At 35.6% G+C, this 21,291-nt stretch overlaps 1 protein-coding gene across 2 annotated transcripts in view; it reads right to left on the reverse strand.

Moving 5' to 3' along the window:
• Positions 1-975: 975 nt before the first annotated feature.
• Positions 976-21,291, reverse strand: part of ankrd10a (ankyrin repeat domain 10a) — a 30,204-nt gene continuing 9,888 nt past the window's right edge. For both annotated transcript variants that reach the window (XM_077232241.1, XM_077232240.1), the window contains 4 exons: positions 18,025-18,116; positions 3,915-4,150; positions 3,744-3,830; positions 976-2,563 (listed from right to left, as the gene is read on the reverse strand). In XM_077232241.1, coding sequence (XP_077088356.1) covers positions 2,196-2,563; positions 3,744-3,830; positions 3,915-4,150; positions 18,025-18,116 — 783 coding nt within the window. In that variant the 3' untranslated portion in view covers positions 976-2,195. The remainder of the gene's footprint in view (positions 2,564-3,743; positions 3,831-3,914; positions 4,151-18,024; positions 18,117-21,291) is intronic.

Consider the following 21,291-nt stretch of genomic DNA (forward strand, 5'->3'; position numbering starts at 1 on the left):
CTCCATTACTTTGTATCTTACGTTATAGCCCCGTAGAAGCCATTCTTGTAAAAATAGGCTAAAAATTGCGTCATAACCACGCGACTTCATGTCGCACAATAGAGACATTACCGTATAGACAGGAGGAGAAGCTCGCACAGTCTCGCAGGCGTACTGACGTTAAATTTTAAATAAATAAATATTAAGCAAAATGACAAAATAATTAATCAGAATACTTACCAAAAGTTGCTGCAGGTCGCGCTTCACCGTCTCTGTGCACGATTAACGTTGGGTGACTGTCTATGGGTGATTCAGATTTGTCTTGGCACAGCTACTAGAAGATTTACAACTGTCAGTCAGGTTGCTCACGTGACATCTACGTCATCAAGCTCAGTTTTAGCCTGCGCAGAACGCTTGGCTATCAGGAAGTGAGTGCCCATGTTCGGCTTCAACTCTCTCCGTTGAAATCAACGGGGTCGCTGTGTCCAAGGGCGTAGATTTGGTTTGAACATTGGGGGGGTTGAAGTTTGGGTATGCCTCCTGATATTGTGATCATGGTATAAATAATGGGGGCGTTGTAATGCATAGATTTAAATATTGGGGGGGTTATATCCCCCCCATCCCCCCCCCCCCCCCACAAATTACGCCCCTGGCTGTGTCCATTTCTTTTACTGTCTATGCTCTCCACCGACTGCGCTGATCGAAAGCATGATGGGAAACGACTTGCTGATGACACAGCTTAATGTTGATTGGTTTAAACAACCGTGATGTATTGTTCTCTTTTAAAATGTTTGATTTTAAAACTCGGATATCATGTTTTGTGTATATGTTATGTGTGAATATTCCCAAACTCTCGGACAGTGCGATCTCTATGGGTTATGCAATGTCATTTTATTATAAAAGCAAAAAAACACATAGCCTATGTCTGTATTAAAGAAAAATGATTGATAAACACTCATTTGGAATGGAATTAAATAACAAGTGATTTGGTGCATGTCTTGTTCATTATATTTATTTTCATATAAAAGCAAAATAACTTAAATTACATCCAGTTTATTAGCAACACTGTGCACGAGCGTGAATCCCGCGATATCCATCATTGATCTCGCAGGTGTCAGATCCACTGCGAGAAGCGAGAACTGTCCGGCTTGCCTGCGCTTTTTTTTCACTCCTCCCCTCACTGCAGCCGCCTACTCTCGCCTACAATTCAGGCGAGGCAAGGCGCATCTCAAACAAACCTAGTCGGTCTTCCCATGGGAAGTTTGCTAATCAAATATCATCTTTTGTTATTCACCACGAGCAGTCTTTATTTCTGATTTAAAAACAAAACAACATTTTAAATATATATATTATGCAGAATTAATGCTTAAGGAATAAGGTTCCATTTTATTTTGATAGTGGATTTATAGTACTTTTTTAAAATTAACTTAATTGGCTTTTACATAGAAATATTTCACTTACAAAGTACAGTATTCCTGCTTTCTGAGTGCATTATGTACAAAACGCATGTCAGAAATAAAACGAGGGTTAAGGCCAAAGTGCCTTGAAGTAAATGTAAGAAAATGTGGAAACTTCTCTTACAAAAAAATCAGCTAAATATGGCAAGGTGAGCATCTCTTCTATGGGCCAACCTTAAAATAAAATACATTTTCTGCAATTAAATAGAAGAACTGTTCATGTGGCAATCAAAGGGGCTTCTTTTGTGTTTTACGTTTAAAAAAAAAATGAACACAGGGTAGAAATATAAACAAAGGAATGTCATACAGCTTTCTTTTTCAAAAACAACAACACTGTTTTACAGTCAGCATGTCAGCTTTGCTTCTCAGGGAAAAAAAACTGACAAGCATACAACAATTACATACAAAATTCTCCTTTTCCAAAAAGCTGGTTTTCATTGGCACAAAACTATCGTTACAAACTAACAATTAATCCACATTAAAAAAAATCAACTCCTTGTACATTCTAAAAAAGAATTGTACCCAGATAGCTAGGTTGAGTTCAAACACATACATATAAAATAAATTTTCTTTGTCAGATACAAAATGCAGTACAATGTCTCCCCTTTGGTAGAAAGATTTTCCCCTTTATCAAAAACAAACAAACAAAATATTTTATTATAGCCTGCATTAAGGTGCAAGATTGAATTAGTTTAAGGCGGATAGTGCTGCCACCAACGTGACCACTTCTAATTAAATGGACGGATATAATTTTCACTTTTATGATCCATGGAACAGCTGCACAGCACTGAGAACCTCTTGGTCATAGTGCTGCTCTACTTTCACGATTGTAGTGTGCTCATGACAGCTGCTTGCATCTTCCAGGTCTTCTGCCGTATCTCCAAAACCATGGTAGTGTCCATAGTGGAGATGTTCAACGGAATCAGGCAGAAAAGCACCCCATGCAGGCCGGTGAGATACGCAGCTGCTTGGGCTACCATTGAGGTGCAGTGAGCCACACATGTCGTTTCTCGATTCAGCTGGAATGAAAGGGGACTGATAGGATTGCCCGTTTGTGGTGAAGCTGTTGACAGTGAAACTGTTCTGCTGCCCATGACCATTCCTCAAACCTGTGGCTATGGCTTGATCTGTCATTTAAAACAAGACATGCGTCAGAAAATCATGATGAACAAATGGCCAAATGGAAACAAAAACATTTTACTAATACATTGTAGTTGAAAAAACATTTAATTTTCAAAAATGAGCTTTTTTTGCTTATATTTCAAGTGGACAGTATATAATAATTATGGATGTCCTGAGCCGGTCTCAAGGATCGGTATCGGGGCTGATTAAGTATTTTCTTAACTTATCGGTATTGGCTATCCTAAGCCCGATCCTTTATTTTACGTCAGCTGTAAGAGGTTTTAACAAGATTACAAGTCATCAAGCAGACTGTTCTCTTCCAAATGGTCACAAGAGGAAAAGGGGTAGCTTTTTGTGTGTGTGTGTGTGTGTGTGGGGAGTGCACTGAACACCTAACTGCAAAAGTCAGCAGTGAGAAAATCTAGAATGTTTTTTCTTTTACACTGAGAAAGCATAACCACTATAAAAAAATTTAAAATAAAAAAAAACATAAAAAGTGCCTTAAACGTTTTAACTAAACCTATATACCTTTTCAACATAGAATACAAGCAGATTACATTTGAAATCTTTAACATAGTAAAATATTACCCTATGCATTTATTCATTTGTAAACGAGACATCTACATAAAATATCCTAAAAATGAATAAATGCTTTCATTGTGAAATATATTGATGGACATTTTATTACATACAAACCTGTATTTACAGTAAGCTAATATACTGATTACAAAATTGATTTAGAATTACTATATACAGAATATATGGCAAAAGTTCAAGCAAATAAAGCCAAGAAAACTAGAAACTCTTCTGTACATGCATTTCTGTATTATACTAGCTGTTTTGTCTGAAAAGTCAAATTCCCTGTGTGCGCGCATACTTAAATTAAACGCTTTTAGATTAGGAAAAATTGACGTTTCATCCCAAATAATATTATATTGCAGATATATTGAAGAATATATTATCCCAGTCTTTCGATCGGACAGCTTGTTGATAAGACTGAGGAAACTTGTTGATAACCTGGCCATCATAAATAAGCATAAGAGTTTGTCCATAGCCAGGGGCCAGGAACAGAAGTCATGGATGTGGGCTCCAACATTTTTAGAGTGGGAGAGGAGTTTCTCAAAGAAACACTGTCTTCATGATGTTCAAAGTCAATAGAGATTGTTGGAGAAGGTCCAGTCCCACCTGATTGGTTTTCAGCAGTTGATTCTACATTCATACTCTCAAGCTCCTCTCCAATTCCATTGTTTGTCTTCACCGAGAAATTCATGCCTGGATGGAAAACATACAATATAGTCAGAAAAATATGTTTTTCCTTGGTTTAGAATTGATGTTTTGCGCAAACTATTTACATACCCTCAGTTCTTGCTTTTTTCACATGGTTTGGTTCTGTGCAATCCAGAAATCTTTTCCTATTGGTAGTCCCATTCAGAAGACTGCGGCCCTGGATGTGCGTGTGGTCAGTCCCGTTATGAGCAAATCCATTTAGCTTACTTAGCTGGTTGTGTGCATTAGAGAGGAGCTGAGCACAATCATGGAAGCCTTGAGCATGGGCCAGGTCGGCTGCTGTCAAACCATTTGCATTCCTCAAGCTGCACAGGGAGTAAAAAAAAAATGATTAGTCGGATCTGGAGTTGTCTGATTAGCACGGTTATGCTAATGTTATGCTACCATTTCAAATTTAAGGCTGCAAAGACTTTCCCTTTTATTCTATAACCTAGTTTTTGGAAATGCCCAAAAGTTATTTATTCACACACTGCAGCAGGAAATATTGTTCTGAAACCATTCTTTCTGTTGTCTTAAAATATATGCCAAAATACTTTCTCTCTTACATCATAATTTTTGTGATCAAAATATAACAATCTGATACAAGTTTAATACTAACATGATTTGGAGAATTGTAATTTTAAAAGTACAAAAGGCAGTCTCTTTGTTTCAAGAGGTAGCTAAAACCAGAACAAACTGACCTTAGTTCATTAGGAAGTTACAGAAACGTTCAAAACATATATTTATCTACAAATGCAGTGTGTGCACTTAAATGAGAATTCAGACATGAACCAACATGTTAAATTAATAAAAGATGTTTAGACAGTAATTTTAATCAGATACATTCTATATGGTTTAAAAATAAAAGTTTGCAATTTTGCAAAAATGGACATTCTTAAGATTAAAGGAAGTTCATTTAACGAAAATTCTGTCATTTACTCACCATCAAATTGTTTTAAACCTGTATGAATTTCTTTCTTCTGCTGAACACAAAAGATGATATTTTGTATTGAAACAACTTGAGGGTGAGTAAATGACAGAATTTTCATTTTTAAGTGAACTATTCCTTTAAGCCCAGTCTGTGACATTCATATATAAAATACAGACTGATCCTGGCCTTTTAATGGTGCCTTGTTAAAAACGATCCTTTTAATTCCTTTTGGTTTTGAACAGGTTTTAATTTGCATTTGGAAAACCAACCCCAAATGTTTTTTGCAATGTCTGCACAAAGTAATGAGAAGGGATAACATTTGGGTCAGCTGTTGGTTCATTTATGAAGTCTGTTTGACCTATCTGTCTCTCCCTTTGTATTTTAAAAGGGTTTTACATTAAAACCAAGTTAAAAAAAAACACTTGACAATGCCTCAGAATATAAAGGAAGACAAGTTTAGACAGTTTTCCTAAAAAGTTGTATGATTGGTTTGCATTCACACATTCCTGCTTAAACATACCTTTACTGTCAAATAAAATATTAAATGCTTCCAAGTATGTCAGATTGTATCTTTTAATCTTCCAGAAACATTCAATTAAAACATCAGACAATGCCAGACAATTTTTAAGCCTAGGAATTCACTGAACTGGAGTTATAACCATTTATATGCCCAAGTAAAAATGTCAAAAGTACTGGTACTTCAGTACCAAAATACAAAAATGTAAGTTAACAATACCAGACTTTCTGCAGTAGTACAGCCTTAATGTTGTACACTAGGCTCACAGAGGGCTTCTTTCAACTGCTTACATGCAGATATATTTTGTGTATGTTCTCTCAGATAAGCGTCCATGTCTGATATTCAGTTTATTACTGACCATTTACATTTTAAGGCAATATTTAATGCCATGTAGCCTTTGACTACTATTTTTATTTGAATGCATTTACAATTATAATAAATGTAACATTTACATTTTTTAATAAAAATAAACACTTAAAAGGAGTGTTCAATAGAAATTAGCTTTTGCTATTGAATATTTGCTATTATACTAAAATGTTGGAATTGACAATAGAGAAAAACAATTTTTTCACAATCAAGTTGTTTCTAAAACAATTTAATATGGTTTGCTTTTAATCGTTAACTTTTGTCAGGTTTCATATTACAACATTTATTTTAAATTCATGCATTTACTTGCAAACACAATGACAGGATTTATGCTCAACCCTGTATTGGTCAATAAGAAGGTGGTCTGCACATAGAATAAAGTTCTTAATAAAAACTGGTTTGTCATGAAAGACGTATTGCTACAATTAATTGTCTGGCACTGAAAATGAAGAGGTCCTACATTTGAGTATATTTGCTCAAGGAAGCATTTAATGTTTTAAAAAATTATTTGCTTTGTAATCTTAACGTAGCTTTCTACTTTTGCTTACAAGTGTACTCCCATTCAAGCTAAATTCAAGCTTATTACTGTATGATTAACATGTATTATTGAGCCTCCCATTATTCTTGTTAGTTGAGAACAAATAAGTAAAGAAGTAAACAAATCTTGCAGAATAAGTAACAAGACATTGCTGTCTAGGCAAAGCATGCAGGTCTAAATGCTATCATGACTGTTCTCCTAGAATCAAAACCAATCACCACAAGAAATACCTCGACAGATTGCCAGTGTGTAGATACTGAAGGAAGCGATAGTGTGAACACTCAATGTAAGGGGGTTCGCTGAAGAACGTGTGGCAGCAGTTTTTGGAACGCTTCCCCCCTTTTCTGGGCTTTACTTGAGAAAATCAAGTCATGTTCAAATTCAACCGCTGCAAAACATTGAGATGTGTAGGGATTTTCCTTCTCTGAAACGGTTCACAATGGATCTTCAATATTTTTTTGCAAACATGCTACTTTAATCAGAAAGATAACAGATATAGTACACATCTAAGAGGCATAAAAACAAGCAGACATTAATGAAACTTATCTATATCAAGCATTTACACATCCTTAATTTTAAGTATGCTCTGTTCTGCTGCACTAGCCACTGTATACCCTAGACCATCTTTCTTAACAACAGATTTTTTGCAGATTTGACTGAAAGTAAGTTCCACTTCCTATTTGCATTTTTTGAGGGTTATAATAACCTATAAAAAAAGTCAAGGCCTATATATTAAAGTCAGATGGGACACAACTAAAGCTGTCAAAGATTAAGTTTTAATGCATTCAGTTAATCTTTCTGGCTTACTGAACTAAACAGTACACTATACAACTGTATTAGACCTTGCAGTGACAGCAAATTAATTTACTTTTGTTCCAAGTTTGGATTTAATTAATAAATTAATTTACTGTTGAATCTCTAAATTTACTAATACATAATTTTCTAATAAACATGATCCCAACTATGGACTTTTGATGTTTTAGTATTAAAACCTGTATTAATGCTTTTTGAAAAATAGATAAACTCCAACTGTAGAAGTCAAGCAAAACAGAATAAAACAATTTTAATATCAAATTGGGATTTTTATTTTTGCCAAATACAATTTAATGGCGTTTAACAAATGATCTCTTTAGACTTAATCTTTCAATACATTGACTTTGACAGCCTCAATGATGACATATTTTGATGTAACAGCTTGAAAACTTTTTTCTTTGGTAAATGTAGTCACTCACTTGGGCTCTGTATAGTAGAGTGTGAACTTCAATTATAACAAAAAGAAGCACTGCTATGCTACATATTGATAGTATAGACAATTCTATGAACAATTATTTCAACCAGTCTTATTTACGGTTATAAATGACAATTATCACGATATATCAATTAGTAGGGATGCTCTGATCGATCGGCCGGAGATCGGTATCGGCCGATAATCACATTTTATGACTTGATCGGTACTCACTAACTTGCTCGATCTTACAAACCGATCGTGATTTGATGACTTCAATGCGTGAGGACATACATGATGCGTGAGGACTTAAAAGATTTGGCGCGCAGTCATGTCATCCCCGGTGTGGATTTTCTATGATGTTTCGAAAAAAAATGAAAAATTCGCTATTTGCCGTGTATGTTCCAAAGAAATTTCACGTGGAGGAGCATTGTCCAAAACATTTAATACAACGAACCTGATTCGGCACTTAAGAACGAGCCACCGCGAGACGTATGGCGAATACGAAAAACTGGCAACTGCAAAAAAGGCAACGGTAGCTAGTAATGCGACCCTCACTCAGCCATCCATTACAGACGTTCTGAAAAAACACGAACTTTACACACCAGACAGCAAGAAAGCTAAGGCTATAACCGCAAAAATAATGGAGTTTGTATGCATTGACAACCAGCCGTTGTCAGTCACAGAAGACATTGGATTTAAACGCCTTATTGCACATCTTGAACCACGATATCAACTGCCACGGCGCAAATATTTTACCGATGTAGCTCTTCCAGAGTTATATCAAATCGTCTACAGCCACATAAACAGTTTACTTCACGAAAATGTGACCGCGGTAAGTTTAACTACTGATATTTGGAGCTCTAGCGTATCACCTCTGTCCATGCTAAGTTTGACAGCGCAGTGGATAACTGAAGACTTTGAAAAAAGGCAAGTGATTCTCCACTCCCAAGAATTTCCTGGCTCACACACTGCTGAGGCTTTAGTCGCTAAATACAAAGACATGTTGCAGGCTTGGGACATACCTGAAGAGAAAGTGCATGTCGTACTACGCGATAATGCAAGAAATATAGCAAAGACCATGAGAGACTGCAACTTACGCAGCGTGCCGTGCATGGCACATACTCTCCATTTAGTGGTTCACGAGGGAGTCCTGTCCCAGCGGGCTATCCGTGATGCTGTGGCGATTAGCTGGCGCATTGTTGGGCATTTTAAGCATTCGCCCCAAGCATACTCTCGTTTAGGAGATATTCAAAAACAACTTGGCCAGGCTCCTAAAAGATTGCAGCAAGACGTCGACACACGCTGGAATAGTACATACTATATGCTCAACTCTCTGCTGGAACAAAAACATGCTTTAATGGCATACACAACTGACTATGACATTCCGAATCTCAATGCAACGCAGTGGAAATTAATTGAAAACATGGTTTCCATTCTTGCACCTTTTGAAGAGTTGACCAAAGAGATTAGCTCATTAAAATCATCTGTGGCTGACGTCATCCCATCTATCAGTGCCATGAAGCGTCTCCTTGAGAGAGAGTCCGACTCGGACCATGGAGTAAAAACATCTAAACAAACACTTCTCGAAGCTGTTGTAAGAAGGTTCTCCAACATTGACAGTGAACCCGTTTATGTTGTGGCTACGGTCCTTGATCCTAGGTAAGTCTCAATTAATTGTGTAGATATAATGTATATGATATATTTCATATATGTGACCCTGTCAGTGAAATCCAGGCTAAAATCTCAATCTAATGATATCGCATGAGATAACGAGCATTAAAGTTTCATTTTTTAAATACATTTCCCTATGATTTTAATCTTTGGAATGGTCTTACTTAGTCAATATTAAAGATATCAAGGTTATATTTTCACAGAATGTTTTTAATATATATTATGTAGGATGATTTTATGTAGAAAACAGTAAATTAATTACTTTAGCTGGCTTTACAGGCAGGGTTATATATACTTATAGTATTGTAAATGTCGAGTTAAAACAAAAACAAAAAAGACTTTGAGTGTGAGTGTGTTGTAATGTGTGAAAATTGTTGTAATGTGTGAAACTATTAAATTAAATAGTATAGTATAATTGTAGGCTAATAAAATTGAAATTTAGCAATGATGGTTATTTTTTCTTTCTCAAAACAAGGTACAAGGATAGATATGTTGAAGATCAAATCAAACCAGAGGCACACAGACTGCTCGGTGAAGCACTGGATGTACGAGTGAGGCGAGGACATAGCTCTGGTGAAAAGATGGGAGAAACTGTGGCCACACCAAAAGCTCTTCCATCTAGTTTTTTGCAGCAGATGCATGAGGAAATTCTCAAGGACACCAGTGGCAGTGATGCTTATAGCGAAAGTGTTTCGGCAGCACCTGAGATAAATCTGTACCTCTCTGAGCCTGTGATCCCAAGATCAGCAGAACCCCTGGTGTTTTGGGAGAGGAATAAAGGCCGGTTCCCAGCTTTGGCAGAGGCAGCACGAGACTACCTTAGTGCTCCATCGACGAGTGTTGATAGTGAGCGGCTATTCAGTACAGCCGCACGCGTTTTGGATGAGAAGAGGAATAGGCTGTCCTCCCAAAATGCAGAAAAACTAATATTTATTTAAAAAAACTTGCCTTACCTAATTAAATAGTAAGGGGCCAAAGGACTACTCTGCAGCTTGGCAATAACTTAATTATATTCCTGTAAGTTTTTTTTTTGTATCAGACTACTCCATTTTGTTCTTTTTGGAGTTTAAATGATTCTACTTATTTTTTCCCCTACGGTCTTATATTGGATGATTTTTAATTAAACCATATGAGTTACATCAGACTTATCCATTTTGGAGTTTTAATGTTTCTATTTTATTTTGTTCTAACTCTGGACAATGTTTAAATATACTTCATGAGTTTCATCAAAGTACTCCATTTTATTATTTCAGTTGCTAGTTGAAACGTTTTTCCTCTTCAATCTTATATTGGAGAATGTTTAATTAAACCTTTGAGTTACAATCAGACTTCTCCATGTTGGAGTTTAAATGTTTCAATTTATTTTATCCCCTCTTTAACATTGATACAACTCATTAGGTTTAATTAAACATTGTCCAAACTACTCAAATTTGTTCTTTTAGGACTTTAAATGTTGATTTTTTTAATTAATTTTGTCCTGCTCAGACTTCTATTGGACAATGTTTAAATTACATCAGACTTCTCCACTAAATGTTTATTTTGTCCCCCACAGTTAACTATTGGACAATGTTTAAATTACATCAGACTTCTCCACTAAATGTTTATTTTGTCCCCCACAGTTAACTATTGGACAATGTTTAAATTACATCAGACTTCTCCACTAAATGTTTATTTTGTCCCCCACAGTTAACTATTGGACAATGTTTAAATAAACCTTGTGGGCTGCATCAAACTGCTCTATTTTGTTTATTTATCTTAGTCTTATATTAAGCATCGGAATCGGTATCGGTCGATCACCATGACAAGAAATCGGTACTCGGTATCGGCTGCAAAAATCCTGATCGGAGCATCCCTATCAATTAGTGTTTCAATTAAAACTAAATTTTGAAGAGCTTGGCCAATTGAAATATACAAGCAAACAAAGAAATAAATTACAGACAATGCTGTTATTCGAAAAAGAATCCTTTTTGGTATTTTAGCAAATGGGTCTACAAATTGATAGATATTTTAAGAATTAAGATTATTTGGGGTTTTATGTTTTTCAAAAACATGTATAAACATATTACATACAGATGTTTTTTTTAGAAAAAAAGACTTGATGAATAACATGTGAATCATTTTATAAGTCAGCTTTACAAGAAGGTTCATCACATGTTAAATTCAGAGATTGTTATGCGTTTACTTATACTAAAAGCAGTGCTTCAATTTTGCCACAAACTACACAACTGTATAATTTAGTGGTTGTGGTCTCATTTGAAAAATGAGAAAACTTTCCAACACGTGCCAAACCAGTTCACATCAACTTGCCAAGGATATCTAACCCGGATCCAGCTAAATTTACTCAGTCTGGTCTACAGAAGGTCCTTGATGCTAAATACAGTGTAACGGACTTAAACCACTGCAAAAATTATACTGGAAAAAAACTGGCAAACTAGAAAACATAAGAACTTCACAATAGAGAGAGATATTTGTCTGTTTATTACTAATGTTTGCCAGATTGTTAGGCCGCGTATCCACCAAAGCGTTTTTAGCCAGCTGAAAACTCTAGGCGCTCTGCAGAAAACGGCAAGCTGTGGGCGCTTGAGAGAGTTTTGGCAGCGTTGCGTTTTTTTCAGTTGAGACCTTGCTATTATACGTAATATCCGTGAAAGTGTTACCAGTATCTCATTTCACAGATTGTTTGTTTCTGTTTTGTTTCAATATAAGATGTCGATACAATGAAGTATTTGCTCTGGCTCTTTTTAAATTATTTGGATCAATTATTGTGCTTGTCGTCATCTGTTGAATTTGTACAAGCAGAGTGTGGCTGTTGGTCGGTGTTGTATTTGTTCCGCCCCTCCTTGACTGTGATTGGACGGTTGGGTAAAAAGTGACAGTGATGAACGCTGCTTTTCACCCAAAGTTATATGGTAAAAGGTAAAAAAAAAAAAAAAAAAGTGCTCAGCATGATATAGAGAAATAGATGCTCAGCACCTCGTTACACTCTTGGAGTTTTACAAACGCGGTTCTCCCGTTGAAAACAATTGGAAAAATACGCTAGCTGCTAGGGTTGGGCGATGTCCCCTAAATTGGCAGTTGACTGTTTCCAGCAAAACATCGCGATGGACGATGATATCGTCGGGGGGGGGGGGGGGGGGGGCTACGGAATCGCGCTGACCATCGAGAGAGAGAGAGAGAGAGAGATAGAGAGAGAAGCTACTTCTACTGTGTTTACGCCACGGGAATACTCGGCTTGGCATTTTGAAGTATTTATATGTTTATTTGGCCCTTTAGGCTCGCAACCGAAGACAAAGACTAGCCTACTATGCTCGCGTGTTGCGCTCGGAGCGTGCGCACAGCATCCTATCAGTAGAATTCAGTTCTCTTTCGCGACTTATCGCGCTTTTAATATTTCTTTTCAATATAAAGCACATCGTGCTCTATTCTTTCTCATTCATTCATGTTTTATTATTAATAACTTTAAAACGGAATCAACTGAAATCTGCGCGGATTATCAACAATACAACACATTTATACATTAATTAACGGTCTCTGCTGCAAAAGTGAAAGTACCTGCGGCCAGCGGGTGAAATGTTTCGAAATGTCTCTTTGAACAGCAAAGCACCCGTTTCAATAAAAGGATATATTAAAGTTTATATAGCCTACTTTTACATTTTCGCTGCTGTTCTAAAATTATTTTCGCAATCACCTTAAATAAGCAGCAGCTGCTTGAATCCCAGTGCAGAGTGCAGGAGCTGTAACTGTTAGGTTACCACAGAAACGTAGGCGGTTAGTTGATTGCTGTGGTGACTCGTGACTCTCGCGAACAGCACTGAACAAGCACGTCTTCATTTTTTTTTATCGTTTGTTGGTAAAGGGTGAGAGACCAGGTGTGGCTCGCGAGCCAGGGACTGACAGGGTGGGGGGCGTGGCATCGCGATTGATGATATCGTCCATCGGCTCAAGCCTACTAGCTGCAGGAAAAAACGCTCTGGTGGACACACGGCTTTAATGCAAGTTTGTGATCATTTCTGGGCCATGTGCTGGTATACACTGACTGATGTATCTATGAACAGTAGCGGTTTGAGTGTCATTAACTCATAAGAAATTTCTGATTTAAAGAGAACTCAATACAATTTTAGTTTTAAGCTAATCTGGAAAGAAAAGTCATTTCTTTAAGACAATATAATAAACATTTTATGTCATTAAACACAAACACAAGGCAACATGCTTTTAAGGTTACCTACAGACGTACTTAAAAAAAACTAAACAAATGCACAATTACTCAAACATCCACCCATCTTTCAGCCCTCACATACGAGTACCATTCTCAAAAAAACTATCCTTTAATATTTTTTTTAAAGACCAGTACTTACTTAAAGAATTTTCATTCACTTACTGGATTTAAAGCAAAATGTAATTGCATTTTAGGAAGTTTCTAGTAATCCAGCACTGCCAATAAGAGAATCTGCATAACCATGGGCGTCGGAAGTAAAAAAAATACAAATAAAAAAATAAAATAAAAAATAAGTGGGTGGGTGGGTCATCCTCCAGATTTTTTTACTGGAGTAGATTAGGGGTGTTCCCAAAGCCAAATACCTTTTTTTAAATCTCTATGCAATAATGAATGAAGTGAATGAGTGAGTAAAAATGAAACGAGCGCAAATCCGTCTATGCGTGCATCTCTCAGAAATCCGAGCTTGGCAAGAGTAATATCAACTCAAATAGGCTACTACATGTTCTACGATATGATATTGTATACTATTGTATGTATATTTAAATGATTTAAGCCTTGAACAATATGATAGGCTACTCGAATGAATGGAATAAGCACAACACGGTCACAAATCAAACAGAGTTCGTTTATTGCCATCTCTGCGCGTCTCCGTCTCAGCAACCAAACCAGCTCTAATAGCCAATAATGAACTAAGATTCCTATACATTAATTAATTATTACTTGATTTGTCTATTTAAACTTTTTAAACTTCGTATGATCTGTATTTTAACTGTTAGAAGCTCCGGTTCCCATAGGAACCTGAGACTCGCGCTTGGGACAGCACATGCGCATTGGCTCGTCTGGCTTGAAAAATAAGTGTTTGGTGGGACTCTGAATGAACCAGGTGGAATGGATTTGAGCAGCAGCGTGGAAATCAACGCTGTAGCTAAAACGCGGAATGGAGTTAAATTTATTAGGGCTTTTCTCAAGTGGAATGGATTTGACTGACGACGCTCTGAAAAGTGAACAGACATATGCGCTGAATTAGAGATGGTAAAAGTGAGTGGGTCCAATATTGGTCTTAAAAACTGGGTGGGTCTTGTCCCACCCATATACAATGGTTCCGACACCCATGTGCATACCTACATGTCAGTGTAACTTTATTGGCTAAGAGTGATAGCTTTGAATGAAAAAAAAAGAATGGATAATTTCTTTCTCATATTGAATATTTCCAAATTGCAGTTCACGTTCTATGCCAAGATTATTAAAACTAACTCTGATCTGCTGGGGGCGGGGATAAGGAAATGTGCATTTGTTTTGTGTGACTTTCATCTTAACCTCAAACTGAATCACTAAACAACCACACCTTTTAAGCTAAATGAGGACAACAAGTTAATCAATACAGACATGGTAATTAAAGAAAAACTCCACTAAATAAAGCTCTGCTGGCCTAATGCTGACTTGTAGCTGCATCCAATAAAACAGAGCAGTACATTTAAATGATTAGTTCAACCAAAAGTGAAAATTCTGCCATTAATGTCATTCCAAACCTAGAAAAAGACTGCCACCCATCTTCAGAACACAAATGAAGATACTTTTATATTCTCTCATAATTTTTGTCCATCCATCGCAACCAAAACTTTGACTAATCAAGAAGAACAAAAAGTATCCTTATGAATCAACCAAATTAATTCAAGTCTTCTGAAGAGACAATCGCTTAATATGACCAAGAGATTTGATTTAGGTCTTTAATTAACATTTAAAAATTGATTAAAGAAAATAGAGGCTCAACTGTGCTTGCTTGAAGCATGAAAACCAACAAGGCTTGTTCTTAGTTGTCAAACAAGCACGTTCAAGCTTCCATGAGAAGTAATGAGGTTTGTTCTGGCGTATCCAATACAGTTGAGCTTCTGTTAAACATATTTGATGTGCTCAATGTATTTGATCTTTTTTATGCGAATAAGTCCAAATTATAGCTGCAAGCAGCCATCATCGGGGCCAAGTGCAAAGACAACAAACCATGTCTGGGAGTGTCAGACCAACTGCAAGAATGAGCAATTAAAGACATTTTAAGATGATTTTGGGCAAAATTGACCCTCCGTAAAGAGCTGCCCCCCTTAGTTACTGCCGCTATGTCCAACAAGCTACGCCGCTCTCACACACACACCATGTTCTCACGCAGTGAAAAATACATTGTGGATAAGAGAGAAGACTGATAATACGCTGACAGACAGGACAGACCAGGTTACTTTTCGGTTACTTTTGATTTTAAACATATTAAACAAAGTCTCACCTTTCAAATTTGGTCATTTTTAAAAAGAAATTTAAACAATAAATGTCATTTTGTGGCTCTTTAATGTGTCGTGAAAGGATCGCTGTAGAGCCTCAGTTATAGCTGCTCGTTAACCGATCATCTCTTCCTTCTAGTTCATTTAAAGCATCAAATAAACATTAATGAACATAAGAAGGAATGTTGTTTTAACCGCGGAAAGGCGTCAGTATATTCAGTTTTTCAAGTTCAAATCCTCCCATGTTAATCCACTAACTCTCCTGACTGCTTTGTCGGACAAAATGGCGGATGGCGAAGTATGATTGGTCAGATCACCTGTCAATCAAGCTCCCTGCGAAGGGTCAATTAGTGAAAAAAAAAATTCATAGTCACTAATAATATGATTTAATGGTTTGTTACTTTCGACCAATAGGTGGCGCAGTTACGAAATTGATGTGGTGTGGTCAGAGTGAGGTGACAATGACACATACAAAGTTTGGTGTCAATATGTCAAGGCATTCCAGAGATAAAGCCTGAGTTGTCATTTTGGCATCATGCCTCAACTTTGCTGCTGCGGTAAACGAAAACGTTTCCTCTATTGACACAAAATCCATAACATTTTGTTGGCACGGTTCTAGAGATGCTACGATTCGATACGATTAGATTTTGGTGAAAATCGGACAAACGGTCTAGGAGAAGTTCGAAAAAGTAGGTTTAAGAGAAAATAAAGATGGCGAACAGGAAGTTTTTCTGACAATGGCAAAACTGTTATCTATGTTTTCGGCATAATCCAAGGAATCTATCAAGACGCGTGTCATTACAATAGGCAAATTTATTCAAAGGCTATTTGGATTTTTTGGAAATTTGTTAACTTTTTTAACACAAGACCCGAAACTTTGAGTACCTTCAAGGCATGGTGCCAGTTACTCAGTTTCGTAACGATACGCTAATGTTTTAATAAAGTATAGCATTTTATATCACAATACTGTATTGAATTTCATGTTTTGTTCTATTATAGCGTCACCAAGAGGCACAATCCCACAATTATTTTTGTGTGTCCTCAGAGTGTGCGTGTCAAATTTGGTGAAAATATCTCATTTAATTTTGGAGTTATAGAAATGTATATGTATAAACACAAATTACCCACAACTGACTTTGTTTGCATTTGCTTGCCAGTTACTATTAAGATTTTGTTATTTGGGCATTAGCGTATAGCCAACGACCCATGTTTCCAAACTTCCTATGGTGGTTTCGTCTCGATTGGTCCAACGGTTTTGAAGATATTGGCAAATGTTTTTTAAGTGCTATGTAAAATTAGTTTGCACGGTATTCGAGAACGGTTTGACGAATCAACATGAATTCCTTAACTTTTTGTCGGTATGGTCTGAAGATGATCTGGTCAAATTTTCGTGAAAATCAGAGCAACGGCCTAGGAAAAAGTAGGCTTATCGGAGTATTCAAAATGGTGGACCAATTTTCATGACAGAAAATTACGCCATAGGGTGCAATCGGCTTGAGCCAAGAAATCAGAGGAAAATATAATTTTGTTTCTAGCCTTTATGGTGCAAAAGTTATTAGCATAAAGATGAGGGAAATTTTAGACAGTTGGTGGCGCTTGAGAGATTGAGTTAGGGACTCAAAATTTGCTATGGTGACTGATCAAACTGTCCTTCATCAGTGTGCCTCATTTCATAACTTTCCTGCAAGCGGTTTTTTGGACTGCCATAGACTTCCAGAGTGGAAGAATAATAATAAGAACGCCAACGATTTCAATAATTAAACCTCTCCATCACATGGACTACTTTGACACATCAAGAAGTACAAAAAGATATTGTAAAGTTTTGGTTGCATAGACTTTCAATGGATGGACAAAAACATGTGTTCCCAATATGAAAAGTCGTCTTATTGGTTTGGAACCATGAGGGTGAGTAAATGATGGGGGGAGGGGGGTGAACTATCCTTTAATTGAAATAATACAATTTAAGTGGTTGTACATTTGCTGTTGTTTTTGGAAGTGAAATATGTTTTGAAAGTAAAATCTAGGGAAATTTTTCCCCGTGTTATGTGGAAAATGCAAAATTCCTTTTATTTAGCAAAAAAAATTTATTTTAACTATTGACATTGTACTACAAGGGTGACAATTGCTATTTTGTCTGCAAAATAATTGCAATAATAATTGCATTTACATTCTTCTGATTGTGGCATGAATTCAAATGATTTTTTCAGGACTCAATTATTAGAAGTGTCTAAGGATTTTAAAGCTTTCTTGAGCCGATCAGATATAAATGTGAATTATGTATCAAGGCTTTCTAGTTGCATTTCATCTGGTTTCATGACATAGTCAAAATCAAAATGCAGGCTCTATGGCAGAGTTTTTTTATTTTATTTGTGGAGATTCCCTTTCACACTGTGATGTAACAGAAAGCATCTCATGAAGACACAAAGCATTTAAAAAAATAAAAAAATAAAAAAGACAGTGACTTACTCCGGTTTGGCTCCCTGGACCAACAAGGCATTAATACACTCCATGTTACCGGCCCGTGCTGCTTTGTGAATGGGTGTTTCACCCACATAATCCTGAAACCATATTGTAAATGCAACATTTTGACAGGCTATCACAACATTAATTGAACAGTTCTTCAAACATACCATGCAACAGTCAGGCTGACAACATGTACATCAATTTATTTCTATCATTCAAAAGCTTTAACTGTCACCTACCCTTTTGATAATTGGCATTAAATGCACTATACAAACTTGAATGGTTGTAATTCAAGAATGCTTTGGAATACAGACCTAAGTTTGGTCTTGTTTTAAAGAAAACAATCACCAGATTATTACTGAAGTGAAAGCACTTCAATAAATTAAAGTATGAAAAAGTTATGGAAGTTATAATTTACAGTAAATCAAATATACTTTATTAATATTTTTTTTAATATAAAAAATATTTTACAAAATATTTTTTACTATAAAATTACTATAAAATGAAAGCTATATATCTAACCAAGTTGTGTTCCAAATTTCAAGTTGATATCACAAAAATTGAAGTTCCCATGATATTTTGTTTAGGCGTAGTACCAAAAATAGCCACCGGATGCCATTGCATTCCATTGAATTTAATTGTATGCATTCTGCTGTAACAAATTCATAAATTTCTATCCAAATATCACTTCTGTCAATAAATATGGAACCTTGAGACTCAGACCTTTCTGACAATATGTGTTTTGTCAATATTAGAAAAGTTTGATCATAAATTATGAAAGATGATGCCCCAAAGGGGAGGGGCCTAATAAAAAAATACCGTTTCTATGGTAGCGCAACATCCAATTTCAAAACGGTTTTCACAGGATGAATTCTGAGGTCATAAGCTTTCAAATGATACCTAATTTATGATAACTACTAAAATATGTGATATAATAATAAAAAAAATATTTATATATATATAATACTTTTTAGAGGACTTCTTACTTTACTTTTTAAAATATAATTTCATCTTTTTTTATTGACAAATACTAGATTATGTTTTATTATGAACTTTTAGCATTAAAAACCAAAGTTTCAATTATTAAAAGTGTGTGCGTCGACTTTTTGTGACAAAGGTCCGAAACTCCTGTAATGACATCGATATTTTGAGGTGCACTCTTGTCATAAATTCATATATTACTGTTCAAACATAATTTGTAAGAAAAAAATTGCGCTAAAATATCTATTTAGGAGTCTTAGACCTTTCCAACGATATATAGTTTGTCATAATTAGATTAGGATTTAATAGTAATATAGCGAAGTAAAGTTAGATATCCCGTATACGGGATCGTGACAGTTAAGGGGGTCAATGGGCATCAGCATGGTTGAAAACAATGTGGATCTAAAATGCTGTTTAAAGGTCCATATCTGCACCTCTGGTAGATGTCCAGAGGTGAAGGAAATTTATAACAACTAGAACAAAACAAGATGAAAATAAATAAAAGATATATAACAATAAATTAATAAGTATTATAAGATTTAGTAAAAAAGACTATTATCATAAATTATTGGACCGGTATAAGAATACTACACAAGCAACATGGAAAATACTCAACAGTATAATTAAAAAGAATACTGAAAAAGTAGATTACCCAAATTATTTTGTTAATGATGATGTAAGAATTATAAATAAAGTGAATGACATTGTCAATGAATTTAATGAGTATTATGGAACTATTGGATACAAGTTAGCAAAAGAGATTGTGGAGCAGCAAACTGGGGACAGGGTAGATGACGTGATTATTTCTAGTAACAAACATTCAATATTTCTTAGGGGAGCTGATGAGATGGAAATACTAGACATTGTTAATAACTGTAAGAATACAAATTCTACTGATGTAATGATATTGACGTCATTATTAAAAAATATTATAGAATATATAGTAAAACCATTTACATATATTTGTAATCAGTCCTTTTTAACAGGCATATTTCCAAGTAGTATGAAAATAGCAAAAGTTTTTTCTATTTTCAAAAGTGGAGATAGACATCTTTTTTCCAATTACAGACCAATTTCTCTGCTTTCCCAGTTCTCAAAAATTTTTGAGAAATTATTTGTGCGAAGGCTTGATAATTTTATAGATAAACATAAGCAACTGGGTGAACATCAGTATGGCTTTTAGAGCAAATAGGTCGACCTCAATGGCAGTGATGGAACTGGTAGAAGAGATTTCCACTTCTATGGATAATAATGAATATACTGTGGGGGTGTTTCTAGATTTAAAAAAAAGCTTTTGACACTATTGATCACAGTTTATTAATGAGGAAATTGGAGAGATATGGCATAAGAGGAAAAGCCTGCTCTTGGTTAAGAAATTACCTTGAGGATAGATATCAGTTTGTACAAATAAATGATATTAAATCTGATCTAGTGAAAGTTACTTGCGGTGTTCCACAAGGTTCGGTGTTAGGTGCCAAAATGTTTGTATTGTATATAGATGATATTTGTAAAGTGTCTAAAATATTAAAAATGGTATTGTTTGCTGATGACACAAATGTATACTGTTCAGGAAAAAAATTGGATCAGCTTCTGAATACAGTTGAAATTGAATTGATGGTCTTAAAAAGATGGTTTGATAATAATCGACTTTCATTGAATTTGTGTAAAATAAAGTTTCATTGAAGTTGTGTAAAATTTAGCAATCGACAAAGCAATAACAAAGCTAAAATTAGGATTAGTAATTAGAAAATAGAAAGAGTAACTCATGAAAGAGTATATGAATATACATTTTTGGGTGTTATAATAGATCATAAATTATGCTGGAAATCACATAAATAATTTAAAAACAAAAATGTCTAAATCCATTGCAATATTAAATAAATAAAACATATTTTTAACGAAAAATCATTATATATATATATATATATATATATATATATATATATATATATATTAGGGCTGTCAGTTAAACGCGTTATTAACGGCGTTAGCGCAAAACCATTTTAACGCGATTAATTTTTTTATCGCGAGATTAACGGTCTTTTTGGTCTAGCAAACTTTGTAGTTTTTTTTCACATGCTTTTGCAACAGGACGCGGCATGCGCGGCGCTGCGCTATGAAACCCATTCATTTCAAGGGCTTGCACTGTGCGAGGACGTTTTGTTGCTTCGTCGACCAAAGCGCAAGTGGATCTAGCTAGACCGGAAACAAAACAACAGGCACGCGCACGCACACACACTTGTTTGGGCTTGCGAGCCGGCCAAATAGGTTAAAGTTACGTTTTGAGTG

Source organism: Siphateles boraxobius, unplaced genomic scaffold (assembly GCF_051911475.1).
Source record: "Siphateles boraxobius isolate OS27281-9 unplaced genomic scaffold, OSU_SipBor_1 17, whole genome shotgun sequence".
NCBI lineage: Eukaryota > Metazoa > Chordata > Actinopteri > Cypriniformes > Leuciscidae > Siphateles > Siphateles boraxobius.